The sequence below is a fragment of the Pelodiscus sinensis genome, chromosome 14 (genome assembly GCF_049634645.1).
Source record: "Pelodiscus sinensis isolate JC-2024 chromosome 14, ASM4963464v1, whole genome shotgun sequence".
NCBI lineage: Eukaryota > Metazoa > Chordata > Testudines > Trionychidae > Pelodiscus > Pelodiscus sinensis.
Window position 1 is genome coordinate 38,330,597 of NC_134724.1, and position 18,952 is coordinate 38,349,548.

The following is an 18,952-nucleotide window of genomic DNA, read 5'->3' on the forward strand; positions in this document are numbered from 1 at the left end:
TCTCTTGTGCAAGAAAGCTCTGATGGCCATTTTAGCCATAGGGCATTCTTGCGCAAGAAATCCCTGCCCAGCGTCCACACTGCCCTCCTGCGCAAGAGCCCCTGCGCAAGAGAGCTTACACCTGTTAAAAAAGAGCATAGCTCTTGTGCAAGACGCCCTCTCTTACCACGCCGCACTGTAAATCTTCCGCAAGAGAGGGTGGGCAGTGTGGACGCTCTGTGGATTCTTGCGCAAGAACCCGCCAGTGTAGACATAGCCCCAGTGTGGCACTGAGCCCGGCACTAGAGAGAGCAGGCTCCCACCGCAGGGAGCAGTCACTGCCGCGCTGGGGCTTGCTTTGCTCAATCACCATACGAAATGCAATCAGGGAAGCACACATTTGATTAAGGGACACAAGTGCAATCAAGGCAGGTGACAGGGCACCAAACCCAGCACCTTCCCCGGGGAGGGAGCAGCGCTCAGGGGAGATGCTGTTCCCGGAGGTGACACTGCTCCTGTGGCGCCACAGTGGGAGAGAAGGAAAAGCGTGATGGCGAGTAGGCTGGTCAGGAGGCGAGCGCGACCGGGTGAAGCGGACAGACCGAAGCTGGGGGTGTTGTGTGCAAACAGCCTCCCAGGGACTCATTGCAAAGCAACTGGCCTGCTGCACAGGGCTGCAGGCTGGGTCCTTACTGCTTTCTGTAACTGCATTGCAAGGTGGGGGGGAGCTGAGAGGGTGGCGCACAGGTCCATCCCATAATATGCTGGTAGCCCTGTTAACCCCAGCGCCACCGGGGGGGCTAACTGCCCTGCACACCTAGCTATGGCAGGCGTACGGCACCCGAACCCCTCACTATCCGAGCTGTTTCTCTGCCCAGCCCCCAGTGGCAGACATGCCCAAGCTCAGCTGGGGAGACCAAGGAGGTGCAAGGCACTGACCCCAGGTCTCTGGCTAGTGCCCAAACACCTGGACCATCCCCGTGTGCTGCAGACCCACATGTTGTGTTCTGAGTTCATTGCAGGGGCCCCCTCCTTCCCTTCCCCCCCTCCACCATTTGCTACTGGCCACACCCCTTGGAGGGGAAAACAGCTCTATGCCACCCTGCGCCCCGGCTCCTCAAGCAACAGAGGCGGCACATGGCTGGCACCGTGGCTACTGCCCTCACTTCATGCCTCTCCCACTGGCAGCAGGCCTGCAATCACCCCACAGCACCTGGGCAGGGGATTTTAAAGGATGGAAACAAGGACAGGGCGGAAATATCTCCCTGAGCTAAACAAGTGGAAGAGTCAGGAAAGGGCTGGGCAAAAGGGTGCTGTGAGCTAGCAGGTGGGCACGGCCTGCCCCGGGCACTGAGAGGGGAGGGCTGTCTGCGCCCTGGGCTGGGGACAGGAGGACATGCCCATGTGGCCCCAAAAGGCACTGCTGGCTCAAGAACCCCTCTCACCTGCAGGAACCCCTAAAGTGGGATCCACGTGGACAAAGGCTCCAGGGTGAACTTCCTTTTTAAAGAAAGAAAGTGAGATTGCAGAGAAGGCCCCCCCTGAGAAAATGGGCCCCATGCACATTCCAGCCTTGCCCCCCGAGAGTGGGGATTTAACACTCCCCCCTCCCCGTTCTTCTGTCTTCTGGGCAAAGCATAAACTTCTGGCAGCAGGGGCTGCTTCTCACGCTGCGTTTGTACAGGACCTCGCATTGGGGTTCTACACTTGGGGAGGGCGGCTCCCCAGGAACACACACGTCAATCCCTGCTACTGTCTGTCATGTTTCCTCTGGCAGGTGTAACAGCACCCAGCCCTCCCTAGTCGGCAGTTGTTGGTGTTTCCCAACCATTTACTTTTAGAACATAAGAACGGCCGTACTGGGTCAGACCAAAGGTCCAGCTAGCCCAGTATCCTGTCTGCCGACAGTGGCCAGCACCAGGTGCCCCAGAGGGGGTGGACCGAAGACAACGATCAAGCGATTTGTCTCCTGCCATCCCTCTCCAGCCTCTGACAAACAGAGGCCAGGGACACCATTTCTATCCCCTGGCTAATAGCCTTTTATGGACCTAACCTCCATGAAATTATCTAGCTTCTCTTTAAACTCTATCATAGTCCTAGACTTCACAGCCTCCTCTGGCAAGGAGTTCCACAGTCTGACTGTGCGCTCTGTGAAGAAGAACTTTCTTTTATTAGTTTTAAACCTGCTACCCATTAATTTCATTTATTTTCCTAGAAAAAGGAAGCCCCTTCAAAATCACTTGGGCATCTCGGAAAGTACAGACAGACCAGGGTACACACAGGAAGGAAAATACAAAGCCCCCAGTACGGTCAGTTCTTTATCTTCTCCTGTGGGTTAAAGTAAACAGATTCCAAGCCAGAGGGAGTTTGTTATTTACTAAGGGTTTTTTTATTATGTCTGTTTTATATTCCAAACCCCACCCCTACAACTCTTCCCTTCCTCACAAAAAACCAAAACCAAACCCCAAAAAATAGAGACTAAAAGGAAATACTTCACACTACCGTGACGTGTTGACTGAGGTCCAGTTGGAGTAACCTAGTATCAGCTACTGCACCGCTAAGGGTCAGAGATCAAATCGTGTCCCCTAGAAAATCCAGACAAAGAAACTTGCTCGAATGCAGCCTGTCCACCAAATGGAATGGGGGCGGAGGGGGATAAAAGTCCACCAGTGACAGCCCAGGGGTGTGTCTGAACCTTCCTGGGCCTCATTCGAAATTCAAGTAGTAACACAACCGCCAAGGCTTGGTTCTGCTGGTCTCTTGCGAGATCTCCCCCCGTCCCCGCCTTCCCCGCCCCCGCCATCTGCTCAGGTCCCACCCTCTCAAGACGCTCACTGTGTCTGTCCAGCATGTGGCAAGGAGGGGAATTTAAAGAGACCACCCAAAGTTTCCTTCTAGGGATCCTCTCGTCTCCTTGAGCAAGGAGGCGGGGGGGGGGAGGTTGTTGGTCAGTTTCCCCCTCTGTCAGTGGTTCCTGTTTTCAGATGGGCTGGGCAGATGATCCTATATATGTTTCCAAAAGCAAGGTATATATACTATAGGCGCCGCCTGCCGATTGTCCCTACAGGAGGGTCAAAACTGACATGTATTTTAAAACTAGGATTATATTTCTATATATATATATATTATATATGTGTATATCGTATATATGTATATAGCTGTGTATACTGCATCTCTATACATATACACCTATATACACACACATATATAGCTGTATTGAGTTAGTAGAAAACATTTCCAGAATACCCTTGACCCTTTAAGGAAGACCAAAGCTGACTACATCTTAATTGTGAGCCACCAAAAGACCTTGAGCCACGTTTGCAGCCTTGGGAGCTACAGACCTGTGTCAGAGTTTGGCAAACCGTCTGGCATACAACCAGCAGCCGGGCAGGTTTTCCAGGAGCTGGGGAAAGCCAGGAGGGGTGCTCTCCCTCGGGCTGTCCCTGTTCCTGGGGCGCTGTGCGGGAAGGCTGCTTTCCCCTCCCTTCCATGGCGCCCGGGAGGGGCTCTGCTAGTGTGGGCAGAGGAAGGAGGGCACCGGGGAGGGGAGCAGAGACGCCTGTTGGTCTAAGAAACAGAAAGGCAAGTGAAGCAAGAGGGGGCATCGGCAGCGCTGCGCCCATCGAGTGGCTGAACCCTCTCCTGGTTTCGAGCCATTGTCCTGGCCCCACCTGGACAGTCTCCCCTCGGGGAGCCCAGCCCCGAGTCTGGCAACGTCCCTGCAGAGTGGCGCCCCAGCCAACCAGCTGCAGGCTGTTACTGCTGTGGAAGCCAGGCAGGAGGAGCACAGGCCTGCTGGCAGCACTTAACAGACATCTTTTAAATGACAGTAATTGAGATGCAAAGCAGGCGGCTCCCTCTGGCTCCTGGCAGAAAGCCAGGGGGATGCCGTGCCACTGTGCCCCCCCTTGGACTTCCCTGAACTCAGGAGGGGCAAGGTGAGAATTAACTGGACTCGACAGCCCCCAGCTCCTGGCCCTTGTGCTTCGAAGCAGAGGCCCCCAGAGTAGCTGCTCACACTGAGGGAGGGGAGGCAAATGGACTGTCCCACCATTTGCTGGATGCCCCCAAGTCCGGTGCTGGGAGTGAGGCAGCGGCCACAACTTGCCTCGCTCCCCCCCCCTTTGGAAATACCCAGGGGATGGAGCTACCCGGAGGGAACGGCCATTGGCTCCTGCTAAGACCTGGGTGGGGCGGGAAGGCATCAGAAGCTGGGGCATGCAATGCACCCAAACCCCTGCCCTTGCGATTCTAATCCCTACAGGCAACTGTGTCAGCCCTACGGGCCCCAGCCACGTCCTCAGCAAGCCCCTCAGGACAGGGGAGACCCCTGGGGGATCTGGACCTTCTGATGTGCACAGCAAACTGCCCAGTGTACACACAACAGGCCAGCTCTCCCAGCCGCGCTGTTCCAAAACACACCAGCTCCGCACCAGCCCAATGGTCCTTCTCCCGCCCATGTCACCTGGGCCCTGGGTCTCCGCTGGAAACCCTTTTGGTGGCTCTATGGCTGATCATTCACAAGGTCCAGTCAGGCACACATGTTATCTGTGCATTGCCTCAGTGGATTAAATTTCCTCGTTTTCTTTTGCTCCACATAGTAAAATATTCTATAAAATCAAGTGACCAAAAATCTATAGCTCTAAGAATACCTGGTTATCTTGTTTGTTTATCGCTAATCACAATCCAACCAAAGAAAGAAAGGCAAAGGCGGAAAGGGAAAGGCAAAGGCGGAAAGGGAAAGGCAAAGGCGGAAAGGGAAAGGCAAAGGCGGAAAGGGAAAGGGAAAGGCAAAGGCGGAAAGGGAAAGGGAAAGAGAAAGGGAAAGGTGGAAAGGGAAAGGGAAAGGCAAAGGCGGAAAGGGAAAGGGAAAGGGAAAGGGAAGCCAGGGTGTGTGAACCGAGCGGCATCACACCGCCAGGAGGAATCCTCACAAATTGGAGGGCAGTTTGGACCTGACAGGTTCTAGCTCCCCGGGGAGCACAACAGACTCTTTCCTCCCACCGGCAGTCAGGGAGGGGGCAACCACGGCACTGGCCCCAAACACTAGCGGGTGCGGCAGAGACCCTGAGGACATCTGGCGTGGCAAAGTCATGCGCCCAGGGACAGAGCTACTCGGCCTCCCGAGAAGTCCCGCCCCTCCCCCCGGGAAAGGAGAGAAGCTTAGAACAGACTCCCGGGAGGAAAGGGGAGAGCTCCGGCTCAGAGTCTGGGCCACTTCCTGGGGCAAAGACGGCTGGGAGGCAGAAATCAACTTGATGTCCTGGCTCAGGCGCCCGGGTGGCAAATGTGGAGAGCTCTTGGGTGGAAGGGCCTGTGGAGGTGGGCTGGGGGTCTGAGGCATGAGCAGAGATCCATGGGAGCCCGAGGCCCCCGCCGGAGCACACGGGAAAGTTCTCGTGGCCGCTGGGCTTTGGCTGGGAGGACTGAGGCCGGAAGGAGAGTAACATGGGGAGGCAACGCCAGGCTGCTGCAGTGGAGACACGGAGGCAAGCGGTGACCTTTCCTGGTGCAGCTGCCCTAGCGTTCCAGCCGCAGACCCTAATGCACTTGGTTGTGTTTGGCACAGCGCAGAAAGGGAGCCCCCGGAGGCCTGTGCCAGCTGGCTTAAGCTAGAGGCTGGAGAGCTGGAAGCAGGAGGGAGCGGAAAGTGGTTCATCCCTCCCAAAGTTCCACTGCCCGGGAGCGGCTGGAGCAGCCCCACCTGCGGGGGCCGGGGCGGGGTGGGCTGGAATTGGCTGAGCAGAGTGCTAGGTGAGCCCACGGAGAGCTGGGGGAAGGAAGGAGGTGGAGAGTTGGTGGGGGCCTGCTGGAAGTGGCCAAATCCGCTAGGCAGAGAGCTGCTGGCAAGCGGCGGCGGCTGAGCGGTCCCTAAGGGAGATTCCGAAGGTGCCTGTTGAAAGTGGTTGGGTCCCGCTGGCGACGTGCCACCCAGACACTGCTGGCTCGAGCCAGGGGAAGGCGATCCCACTGAGGCCTGGTGGAACTGGCCTAAGCCAGCAGAGGCCGTGAATCCTGCTAGCTGCTGGATTTGGAAGGAAGACGACGAGGGGGTTTCTGCTCCGGGCGTGTGCAGCAGGGATGGCGTGCTGGACGGAGAACCTACTGCAGAAGGACCGGCCGACGGCATAAACGACTGGAGCCGTTTTAGTTGTCTTGGCGTCTGGCTGGACTGTTGCCCCAAGGAGCCCAAGATGGACACCGGAGGACGGAAGATAGCCGTTGGGAGGCGCGGGTGATGGGTCAGAGCTATTGCTACTGAGGTGGTGGCTGCTGCAGCTTGCAAGGGCGCCTGGATCAATGGTGTCCAGATGACAGGGGTTGGGGTGGAGGCGGCGGCGGCTGCCTGGACATTGTGAGCACAGTGAGCCATCTCTCGGTCGTGCTGCACAATCTGCTGGATGATCTCGTTCTCCTGGTAGTTGAAGACCCCGGAGTTGAGGTCGTGCTGGACTTTATGCAGCAGGATGGAATTCTTCTTACCTGGAGAACAAAGGGAGACAGGAATATTCAGTCTGACTGGCAACGCATGGGGGAAAACTCCCAGTGCGTGTCAACTGGAGGCCACTGCCTGCACCTCCCAGTTCACTATCGGTCCACATTGCCGACTGTAACAGTAGCAGTGACGTCTGCCTGTGCCTGCAGCACACCTGAAACAACTGCCCTGCCTCATTCACCTCAACGGACCAGATCACGCTGCCGTCTCACAGCAACACTCTCAATACAGACATTATTAACGGTTTCATCCCCGAGAGCTGTCAGTGAGCAGCTCCTGAAGCGGCTGCCGAGACTTTCTTTCATTTCTCCCCTGGAGGGGACCTGTTTCGTAAGTGCAGTTTCCTGGACGCTGCACGGCCCTGCAGTTTTCTGGAGAAGTTCTACACGTTTTCGCTGATGGACCCATAGCAGCTGTAACCCTGGCCACCGACAGCCAGAAGCCATGTGAGCCGCACATACAACTTCCGATTTCCTAGGGCAAATTTCCTCTGGTGAGTGGTGAGTTATTGCCCTCAGCAGGCCTTGTATTAACACTTCACTAGCTAGTGCTTGGAACTTCTGTAGCATCTTCCAACCTAGGGCCTGAGAGAGCTTGGATCATTCCAAGGGATTTGGCCTCTCAACAGCCCAGTGACTATTATTGTCTCAAGTGTTTCAAGGCTGGGTAAACCGAGGTGTGGGGAGGTGAAGTGGCTTCCCATAGATCACACAGCCTGGCAGCGACAGCACCAAGAGGCCTGACTATGTGGGACTTTGTAGCATCAACAATAGTCAAACTCAGATCTTCCTTCTCCACAAAGCACAGCCCCCAGCCACTTGACTAAAGGAGGCCTTGGAGGACATGCCCAGTGGAGTCTCAAGAGCCCTGATCTACAGTGAGGCCTGTGAAATTCTGGAGCTTAACTAACAGAAGGTTCTCCTTTCATAAAGAACTGTGAAGTGACACTTAATCTGGCTGTAGCTAACACACTCAGGCTGTGTCTACACTGGCATGAATTTCCGGAAATGCTTAAAACGGAATACTATTCCGTTTTCAGTTTTTCCGGAAAAGGAGCGTCTACATTGGCAGGCTGCTTTTCCGGAAAAGCCATTTTTCCGGAAAAGCATCTGTGGCCAATGTAGACGCGCTTTTCCGGAAAAGAGCCCCGATCGCCATTTTCGCGACCGGGGCTTTTTTCCGGAAAAGACTACTGGGCTGTCTACACTGGCCCTTTTCCAGAACAGTGTTCTGGAATAAGGACTTATGCCTGAGTGGGAGCAGAATAGTTTTTCCGGAATAGCGGCTGATTTTGTACAGTAGAGCATCGTTGCTTTTCTGGAAATTCAAGGGCCAGTGTAGACAGCTCGCAGCTTATTCCGGAAAAGCGGCTGATTTTCCGGAATAAGTGGCCCAGTGTAGACACAGCCTCAGGGTATGTCTACACTACAGCGTTACTTCGAAATATCTAATTTCAAAATAAGCTATTTCAAAATTAGATTCTTTTCATCTACATACAAAATGCATTTCGAAATAGTGTTTTGCTATTTCGAAATAGCACGTCCACACTGAGTGGACGCTGAATCGCATTTAAGGCCGGCCGGAACCAGGTCCGGCAGGGCATCAGGTCAGGAGTTACTTTGTGTGGCCGCTGCCTGAGGCTATCTGAGGCCTGTGCTTAAAAGGACTCCCCCCGATAGCCAGTTCTCAGGTTTCCTTGCTTGCTTGTCTACCTCGATGAGGGACAGCAAAGCATTTTGTCTCTGCGTGCTCTGATTGCCATCACTCGGGACACCACAGCACTCTGCAACATGGAGCCAGAGCTGCCCCTGGGCACTCTGGTGCTTCTCTTGGACACGTTGCTGCGAGCCTGGCTGCACTTTCTGCAAGCTGCCACCCGGGAGGTCCATCGGGGGCTGTCAGTATCCAGGAGACCCTGCAGGAGAACTTCCGCCCTGAGGAGCACTAAGAGCCTCCCTGTCTCATTCCTCCCTCACGTCCTTCCACTTACCCCTCCCTAATCCCCCTTCCTGATGTCAAATAAAAGACATGTATTTTCATGGACACAAACTCTCTTTCTTTAACAAAACTGGGGCGGGGGATGACACTCTGGTGAGCCTGGGGAAAGGAGGTAAGAGAGGGGAAGAGAGAAGGTGGGAGAGAGGAAGGGGAATCCTGGGAGGAGGGAGCTGGAAGGGGGAAGCAAGGGGAAGAAGGGGGAGAGGAAGCTCAGGGCCCAGGGTTGGGGGGTCTTGCTGGACCAACTTGATTTTCATGCAAATCTGCTCCTGGGTTCACATGTGGCCTTTGGTGGCCAGGCTGGCGCTATCCTGCCATAGACGGCCGTGTTCCTTCATCTAGTGCAGAGATCATGGATGTTCGGGGCATCCTCCCCCAAGCCTGAATAAGGTCCATGATCTCCACCCTGGACCAGGACCCTGGCAGGCTCCTGGGAGTTGGCAGACTGGTCCTGGGGAGCGGTGGAGGGCTGGCTGCCAGTGGCTTGCTGGCTCATGTTTTGGGGCCACTGGGTCAGGGGCAGAGAATGCTGGCTCTGGACTGGCAGGCTTGGAGCTGGCACAGGCACTGTGGCCAGAGACTACCCCTTTAAGGGCTCTGGGGAGGGGAGGAGGAAGAGGAGTGTTCTTGGTTGAGGCCAGCCAGAGTGGCCACCAGGACACCCTGGGAAGGCTGGAGGCTCCCTATTTCGAAATAAGTGTCTACACAGCACTTATTTCAAAATAGCTATTTCGAAATTGGCGTTATTCCTTGTAGAATGAGGTTTACCAAAGTCAAAATAAGCCTTCCGCTATTTCAATATAATTTTGAAATAACGGAATGGCTGTGTAGATGCTAGGATAGTTATTTTGAAATAACTTTGCTGTGTAGACATACCCTCAGGGTGCCAGGGAATGGGCCATGTGGTTCAATAAGAATAATCAGCTCTCGCCAACAGCTCTTCTACCAAATCCTCAGAACGCGCTTTCTGTTGTTCCATTCTGTGCAGACTCTGGGCAGACTGGCTGCTATGTCCATTCTAGCTCTCTCTGTCCAGTTCACTCCGAGGCCAGTGGCTGCAGGTTAAGAATTCAGGGCAGCGAAGTGCTTTTTGAATCTGCATACCTTTCCAACATTCTCACTCGATTCTGGTGGCTCATAAGAGCATAAGAACGGCCAGACTGGGTCAGATCAAAGGTCCATCTAGTCCAGGGTCCAGTCAGAAGCTAGGGACACCATTCCCACCCATCTTGGCTAATAGCCATTGATGGACCTATCCTATATGAACTTATCTGGTTCTTTATTTAACCCAGTTACAGTCTTGGCTTTTACAACATCCTCTGGCAAGGAGTTCCACAGCTTGCCCTTTTCTAATTCCAGTAGATCTTTATTACCAGGGCTCGATGATCGCAGCAAAAATCACTTGCCAGCCCCGCACCGCGCATGCGTGAGACCCCCACTGCGCATGCGCGGACCGCTGGTGAACAGGGCGACCGGCTGAAATCTACTCACCACGGGCGAGTAGATAAGCATATTTGTCGAGCCCTGTTTATTACCCATTATGATAGTCAGTCAGTGAGGTCAGTCACAGGACATGACTGGGAACAGCAAAGTCCCCGTACTCTGGCAGATGCCAAGGTTGTTTTAAAATACAAAGAAACCTCCCCCAAACTGCATCTGTTCTAAGGCTGTGTGGTTCCTGAAAACCAGGGCCATGGAAACGCCTGGGCCGAGTGACTTACACCTGTACCAGAAACAACCTTATAGCAACCTCCTGGGCTGAACTGGCTGCTTTACTCCTGCAAGTAATTCACTGGCTGTTACTCGTGTGAGTGAGGTGGGCAGCCTCTCATGCTGTGACTCCACTTTGGGGCGCAGTTCGTTCTGTATTGCTGCCTAGATGTTCTTATGCCACCAGGTGCTGTCATTCCTGCTTTTTACGTGCCTGTTCATGGCCCCGATCTCGAGATGTAGGTACCGAGACAGCCATTCCTACGCTGCTCCTCTCCGTCCCCAGCACCCCGAGAGGCAGCACAGGGCTGTTACTCCCACTTTGCAGGTGGGTAACTGAGGCACTCTGGAATGAAGGAACTGACCCAAGGTCACACAGCAGGAGTCTGTGGCAGAGCTAGGAATAGACTCCAGGTCTGCTGAGACACAACTGAACTGCCCTGACCACACGACCACCCTTCCTTTTAGGACCAGTCTACACGGGAAAGTTTTACGATTCTGCTGTAGTTAAACCACTATAGCTACACCGATAATCACTGAAAGCAATATATTAGAAAATGTAGAAAAACATACAAAATAGTTAATACATTTAAACTGATATTATATTACTGTGAGATAATGTGATGAAAACTGCAATTAAGTGCAACTAGTTAATTTGTTTTACCTTAGTTGCTTGAGTTGACTGCAATAAATTGACAGCCCTAGTTTTTACTATTGGCATTGTCATGAGGAAATCTACAGCAATCTTAACTTAGATTTGAGAAGATTTTTGAATCAGAATATATTAGGGCATTCAAAATACATGACGTATAAACTATTGGGGGTCCCGGCTCACAACATATGATATTAGAAAGATAACTGTCTTTCTCTTCTATTGCCGGTGACCTTGATATGAATAATAAATGACTTCAATAAAATATATTTATAGTATTTATTAGAGCAGAATGAACAAAGGGAAAAATTGTACCCAAATATTTTTTTAATTCTTAAGTGAATTCTGATTTGACTATATTCATAACCGTATTGTGTTCGCTTTCCATGAACGTTTGTGGACTGATTTACAAAAGCAAATGCTTGTGAAAATCTAATTTTAAGCTTGAATGGTCACTGAAAGCCACTTTAAAATCCAGTCAAGAAACAGAAAGGTGTGATTTATGTAACTGACACATCATAAACTGTAACCATTCGCCAACAGTCTGAAGACCAAGAATTACACACTGAAGAATGGAACAGATCATTTCAGAGCGCAAGGAATTTTGCAGTCTGTTCACAAAGAGGTAGCTGTGTTCAGTTGTATGTTTCACTGCACATGATTTGTACATCTGGGTGATTATACAGGCCCTGATTCTGCAAAAGCTTAGTTGTGCACAGTGAGGAGTCTTTTTGCCTTTGGTGGGGCTATTCCGCGTGCATAGCTGAGTGCATGCATCAGCCTTTGAAGGACAGGGAACTGAGTAATTCCTTGGAGACCCACACCTTGTCTTACTTGTCTGAAAGCCCCCAGCACACTGATGCAAATCACAGAGCACCGGAAGAGCAGACTCCAGGAAGTGACCACACTTTGTCTAAGGGCTGCCCCACAAGTAACTGAAGTCAATGGATGTTGTGCCGTTGATGTCAGTGAATGTTTGATCGGGCTCTGGGTGCATCTGCTGAGACGCTGTTCATTTGAGAGGCTTAATGTTAGGCTAAGTTATGGCTGGGCCTGTTGGGATGTCCTCGTGAGAGGAGCAGAGGTCTCAGGGAACCTCTTCCTTCCCCTCTCCAACCCGCCTGTGCCTGCCCAAGGCAGAATGCCAGTGTCACTTCCCACGGGGGGACATTATGGTGGACGGTCAGATTCTCCCCAAAGGAAAGCAGGACACTGCATGGGGCTGGCTGAGGCCCCTCTACCCTTGCATACAGGCCTGGCCCAAGCCTAGAGTTGCCAGGTGTCCGGTATTGACCCGGACAGTCCGGTATTTTCGCCTCCTGTCCGGTAAAAAAAAATCAGAAAATACTGGGCACCCAAAATGTCCGGTATTTTCTGTTTTTTTCCCCTGCCAGGAGGCAAAAATACCGGACACCTGGCAACCCTACGACACACTCGGCAACTTGGCCCAGCCGCCGTCTCTGGAGGGGAATCTGCACCGTCATTTGGGGTGTCAGCCTTAGCTGTGTCCCTTTCGCCTGCAGGGGTCAGCACACCGTACCCCTCCCCCTCTGTGCCCCCACACAAGGCAGTGCTAGGCCTTGGCTCCGTTGAGAGACCATCCCCATGGCACCTAATCACAGCAAATATGCCCGGGCACGGGCTACTCAGCACATGCCGCGTGGCTGTCGCGTTCCGCAGGTCGCTGTCCAAGAGCATGAGTCTCCCAGGCCCTGACCCTCAGCACATCCCCGTCTGCACTACTGGCCTTGTGTTCTGCAGCTACAGCACCTGCACTGGGCCATAGTGTATCCGGGCAGGAGGGGTCCTTCCTAATCCCAGCTGTAACCAGGGCTTGCTGCACAAATGAATAATGCTAGTCCACAGAATTACACCCTGGCTGGTGTCCCTGCAACGCGGGCCGCGTGTAGCCTGAGTACTGTCTTAGCCCTCACACAGTTGCCTGGAAATCCACAGTACTGCCAGCAGAGTCAGGATGGCACAGTCTGGCCCGTTGCTCTTAGCAGTGGGAAACCCCTGGCATTTGCACACGGTCAGCTACTCCCTACCAACCAAAATCGGGCTCAAGCCCCATTCCTTGGGTCCCGCGTCTCAGCTCATGGTGGAGATGACACGACATTATCTGGAGTTCCTGCCAACTGGGCCCGATGGGCTGGATGTGCTCCACAAAGACCCTTTGGAGACGCAGACAATGGAAACGGAGGAAGTTTCCTGCTTGGAAATGGAGCGGACGGGGTGGGGAGGGAAGGATTTACTCCTGGGCAAAAGGGCCTGCAGAAAGCGGCAGGGCAGAGTGAGGCTGGAAGCAGCCACTGGAGGAGAAGGGAGCCCATGGCAGCGGGGATGTAGCGTCGTCTCGTACGCTCTACTCACCGATTCTATCCAGCCTGTCCAGCGCCACGGTTTCAAAAGCCCGTCTCATCATGGGATACTCTTCCAACACCTCGTTGAAGTTGTCCACCGACAGGGAGTAGAGGCGGCAGTAGGTGTCAGCTCGCACGCTTGCCGTGCGCCGGCCGCGCGTCAGCAGGCAGATTTCTGGAACAAAACCCCGGGCTGAGAACCCGACCTGGGAGAGCCCAGCAAGGCCTGTCGCTGCCTCCACACCCTACGCCACAGCTCTGCCTCCACACAACAGTGTACACGAGCCCTGGTGCAGTGGCAGCACCAAACAAAATACCAGAGGCCTCAACTGCTGCCCAGTTCGGCACCTCGGGGATTCGCCTGACCTCGTTAGCCAGCAAGGTCGGGAACCGCGGCTCAGCACAGATAGGAACCGTTTGCGCATTCAGAATGGGGATCTGTCTCGCTCGCTCTTTTCCCAGGCCATTGGCAAGGTCCCACTGGCGCTAACTCCCCGAGATGTGCACTCAGGGCTCTGACCTCACCTGGGACCTCGGTGTCAGGAGGGTCAGCAATCCCCCATGCTGATGACAGGTGGGAAAAGAGGCGGAGAAGATACTGGTGGATCGGCTCTGCTCTTATTTGCTGACAGGAAACGCCCCCGTGATGGAACTGTAACAATACTTCTTGTCACAGTTCTTAGGCCAGCGGACATCACACAGAGCTCCACATTGTGTATGCGTGTGTGCGTGCGCGTGTGCGTGCGCGTGTGCATGTGTGTGCATGTCCATGCATGTGTGTGTGTCCATGCATGTGCATGCGCACATAAGCACGTGTTTGCGTGTTCATGCATGTGTGTGTATGCGTGCGCATGTGTGCGCACATCCATGCGCGCGTGTGCATGTCCATGCATGTGTACACACCTGTAAGCACATGTGTGCGTGTCCATGCATGTGTGCGCACATCCATGTGCGTGTGTGCATGTCCATGCATGTGTGTGCACGCATGCATGTGTGTGCACACGTGTGCATGTGGTTGGGTCCACATCAGCCACCATATCAGAGGCTTATTTAACTGCACATCCACTAATATGATCTGTGCCAGCAATGCCCCTCTGCCATGTACATTGGCCAGACTGGACAGCCGGGAAAGAATGACCAGACCCAAATGAGATCTCCGAAAAGGCAACACACAGAAACCTGCTGGAGACACTTTGTCCTGCCCAGGCACTCGTTAGTGGACCTCCAAGTCACCAGGTTGTTTCAGGCCAATTCCATACGCCAACTACACAGGGAAGCCTTGGAACTGAACTTCATGTACAGGTTGGGGACTGGTCACAAAGGTCTGAACAAAGACATTCCCTGGCCAGCACCCTGCCTGCCACATCCTGATGACTTAAAAACCAAACAACGGGCACTTAAGAACAATTTGCACCTTCTCTCTCAGCTTCATGTAACAAGAGCACTCTAGCTGATAGGGGGGGAGGGAGGCCGAGTCAGTCTGTAACAGGATAAACTTAAAACCCAACAAATGGTCTGGTAGCACTTTATAGACTCACAAAACAGGTTGATGGTCTTGTGAGCGATGGTGGGTACAGCCCACCGGTCATATGAGGAAGGGGGCTGTGCCCACGAAAGCTCATGGTACCATCCACCTGTTTTGTTAGTCTCTAAGGTGCTGCAGGACTATTCGTTGTTTTTTAAGTTTTGCCAGTTACAGACCAACGTGGCTCCCCTCTGGAGCTACTGAGCAGAGACCCTGCCTGACCCACAAGAACAGGGGAGCGGCCAGACTGAGTCAGACCAAAGATCCATCCAGCCCAGTGTCCTGTCCTCTGGCAGCCGCCAATACCCGGTGCCCCACAGGGAGTGACTAGAACAAGGAATCGCCAAGTGACCCCTCCCCTGGCCCACTCCCAGCTTCTGCCAGAGCCCGGGGCCCCATCGCTGCCCAGCCTGGCTGTGCACTGATCTAGCTCTTCTTTGACCCAGAGAGCTGGTGATTTCAGTGCAAGACAAAGGGTCCGCGTCTCTCACAGCACCAAGAGGAATCAGTTGCGCACTGCCTGGGGAACAGCCCCGGTCTTGTTGGGGCCTCACGGACTCTCACCTCCAAAGTAGGAGCCGTCGGCCAGTTTGGTCTCCTTGTTGCCCTTGGTGAGGACGCTGACCACGCCGTGCTGGATGAAGTACATCTTCTTGCCGATGGTGCCCTCCCGGATGATGTAGTCGCCCGGCTGGAACACCTCGAACCGCAGCTTGGTCAGCATGGACGTCACAAAGTTGGGATCCGCATTGGCGAAGAGCGGCATGGACGCCACCAGCTTCCGGCAGTTGAAGTTGATGATTTCCTGGCACCCGGCGGGGTAGGGGGAAGAAACAGAGACAGGCACAGAGAGAGACTCTTCATCCGGCTGCAATAACCTGCCAAGAGCCCTCCAGAGCCCCAAGCAGGACTCTGGAAAACCACAAAAGATGTGAGTCCCCACAAAGACCCCTTGGAGGAGGCCCAAGGCCTGCTGGGACAGCGCTCTGGGAGGGTCTGAAGGGCCACGTGTACTAAAGCTGGGAGCCTTAAGCTCGAATTCGAGATGCTCTCGCTCTCTCGCTAAGCAGGGACCCGACAGCCACCTCCCGTCGTGGGGGGCACTGGGGAAATGCCACAAGAGCCAGCCAGAGGCTCGCCCCGGGAGAACGCTGTCACTCCGTGGTGCCCAGCGTCCTGCCGTGCCCTGGTCAGCCTCTGAGATGCTCAGCTGTGGAGATGTGCCCCGCCACGTGGCAAAGGAATTCCCGGGGCAAGTGGGGCTGGGTGGGAGAGGTGGCAGGGAGAGGTGCCCCCCAGTTAGCGAGGCTCAGGGTGGCCATGTCTGTGGTCTGAGTGCCCGAGACGGGATGATCCAAGAGGACTGTTCCTTTGCCAGGCACGGCCGATGCCCTGAGCGCGCCCCACGGCATCGCCCCCGAGGCCCCCGCAACGGGCTCGTCACTGCACGGCCACCTCGATTCCAGCGCAGGAAACAGTGAAGTGAGACTGGGGCAAGTGGCCACCGAGCCCCTCCCCAAAGAGTCAGATTCTTCCGTCTGGGTGCAGTTTCCTCTGCCAGGCTCCCCGGTGGCCCCTCTCTCCCCTCCAGTCCATTCCCGCTGGGCACTGGCCCTGGGGGGTGCACATGTGCTGGGCATCAGGCCAGTGCTCTGCTGTCACTGACATAGGCGCTTGGGAATGAGTCTGGGGCCAGATCACTGGCTCGACTGCCGTGCTGGGCCACCAAGGGCAGGGAGGGGCCGCAGGACCGTGGTCCCCAGCTGGTCTCCTGGAATAGGGCAGCTCTGATGTGGCGCTTGCCAGCTGGGCTTTGCGGGGTGCGCCCCTGAACTGTAGCAGCATGTGATGGGCAGCAGAGGGAGCGCGCAGCCCCTGCCATCAGCACCCGTCTCCCTCCATGCGCCCTGGCTTTCCCAGGTGTCGCTGTAATACCAGCAGGAGGAAAAACCCTCGGTTGACTCCTTCCCTGCAAAGGGTTGGTCCGGCACCGCATGGCCCTGGGCAGCGCCTAACGGCCCCTCCCTGCAAAGGGCTGGTCCGGCACCACACAGCCCCCAACAGCGCCTAACGGCCCCTCCACATCACAGGGATGCTCCATCACACGGGCTCCTGCGGAGCGGGAAGGGAGGGACTGGGAAGGCAGCAGCCTCCAGCCCCTGCCAGGTCTGTAAGCGGGAGCAGGCTAAGGGGGGATGAGCCTCGGACCCAGGCCCCTGCTCGGATGGACTCAGAGCGGAGCGTTTCCCCAGGTCACTCTGAACCAGGCAGCGCAGGGACTAGCAGCGGAGTGGCTCATAGCCCAGGCTGGCGCTCACCACAGACCCACGGAACGCAGGACTCGCCCTTGGCAGGAAAACCTCCCCGCGTCCCCGGAGACTGCCTCCCCCCCCACCCCGCCAAGCGCTCTGGTGCTGCAGAGCAGAGGCTTTCGGCCATTTCCCGGAGTCCCTCAGGTTCTCACCAGCCCTGACCCCTCAGCCGCCTGCCCTGCCAGGGTTACTCGACGCAGGCTGGCACTGCCCCCAGCGACCGGCATGGGGTGGCTGAAATCCCGGAGGGCTCGGCTCTGATTGTGGGCAGTCAGAGGCCGGGGAATGACAGACGTCCATCCCTCCAGGGCAGCTGCTGCTAGAATCAGGCTCTATCGTCCTGCTCCGTCTCCTCCCCCTCCCCCGGCTTAGCCTCCGCATGCTGAGCTGAGGGGAGTCTTGGCCCCCTTGAACCCCCAATGAGCCTGGTGCTGCTCGTTACCTCGCGCAGGGGCTCGCTCAGCTCGCCCAGGATGCTTTCCTCGTCGAACATCTTGCCCTGGTAGCGGTGCTCGTAGTAGTCGTGGATGCGCTGGCGCATGTCGGCGGGGAGCTTGTGGAAGGACATGTACTGCTCCACCTGCTTGTACTGCCGGGAGAGAGGCAGAGACGAGAGGTTACTGGCTCGCATCGCGGAAGGGCCCCTCAGCAGCCTCCAGCCTGCGCACGGCAGAGCAAATCTCAGCCGGCGGCTACACTGGCCATCTTCATGTGCCCACGGCCTCAGACACGGCCGGATATGGCACAGGCCTGCTCCACGCAGCCTCAGGCACGGCCGGATACGGCACAGGCCTGCTCCCCGCGGCCTCAGACACGGCCGGATACGGCACAGGCCTGCTCCCCGCGGCCTCAGACACGGCCGGATACGGCACAGGCCTGCTCCCCGCGGCCTCAGACACGGCCGGATACGGCACAGGCCTGCTCCCCGCGGCCTCAGACACGGCCGGATACGGCACAGGCCTGCTCCCCGCGGCCTCAGACAAGGCCGGATACGGCACAGGCCTGCTCCCCGCAGCCTCAGACACGGCTGGATTCGGCACAGGCCAGGTCCCCGCGGCCTCAGGCACGGCCGGATACGGCACAGGCCAGCTCCCCGCGGCCTCAGACACGGCCGGATACGGTACAGGCCAGCTCCCCGCGACCTCAGACACGGCCGGATACAGTACAGGCCAGCTCCCCGCAGCCTCAGACACTGTGGGATACGGTACAGGCCAGCTCCCCGCGGCCTCAAACACGGCCGGATACGGTACAGGCCAGCTCCCCGCAGCCTCAGACACGGCCGGATACGGTACAGGCCAGCTCCTCGCGGCCTCAGACACGGCCGGATACGGTACAGGCCTGCTCCCCACAGCCTCAGACACGGCCGGATATGGCACAGGCCAGCTCCCCGCGGCCTCAGACACGGCCGGATACAGCACAGGCCAGCTCCACGCGGCCTCAGACACGGCGGGATACGGTACAGGCCAGCTCCTCGCGACCTCAGACACGGCGGGATACAGCACAGGCCAGCTCCCCGCGGCCTCAGACACGGCGGGATACAGCACAGGCCAGCTCCCTGCGGCCTCAGACACAGCGGGATATGGCACAGGCTAGCTCCCCGCGGCCTCAGGCACGGCCAGGTACGGCACAGGCCAGCTCCCCGCGGCTTCAGGCACGGCCAGGCACGGCACAGGCCAACGCGCCCCCGGCCTCAGGCACATCCCCTTTTGTCCACTCCCCAGTGGCCCCGGAGGCCTGGGGCAGCCCCTGCCTCCTCTACTCAGGGCGGGGAGACCAGAGCGGATGTGAGACTTTCAGTGCCCCATTCACAGGCTTTTCTAGGTTTAGAAATAACCTTGGGCGCTGGCAGCTGCTTGCGCTCAGGAATGCAAGGGACTCATAGCCCGAGGGACCCACCTGCCTCTGCCAAGCGCGCGC

The 18,952-nt window shown here is 56.1% G+C and overlaps 1 protein-coding gene across 1 annotated transcript in view; it reads right to left on the reverse strand.

The window, feature by feature from the left end:
• Positions 1-3,994: 3,994 nt before the first annotated feature.
• HCN4 (hyperpolarization activated cyclic nucleotide gated potassium channel 4) overlaps positions 3,995-18,952 on the reverse strand; it is a 92,739-nt gene continuing 77,781 nt past the window's right edge. The window contains exons 5-8 of the mRNA XM_075897567.1: positions 17,478-17,624; positions 15,288-15,528; positions 13,209-13,373; positions 3,995-6,462 (exon numbers count right to left, since the gene is read on the reverse strand). Coding sequence (XP_075753682.1) covers positions 4,910-6,462; positions 13,209-13,373; positions 15,288-15,528; positions 17,478-17,624 — 2,106 coding nt within the window. The 3' untranslated portion in view covers positions 3,995-4,909. The remainder of the gene's footprint in view (positions 6,463-13,208; positions 13,374-15,287; positions 15,529-17,477; positions 17,625-18,952) is intronic.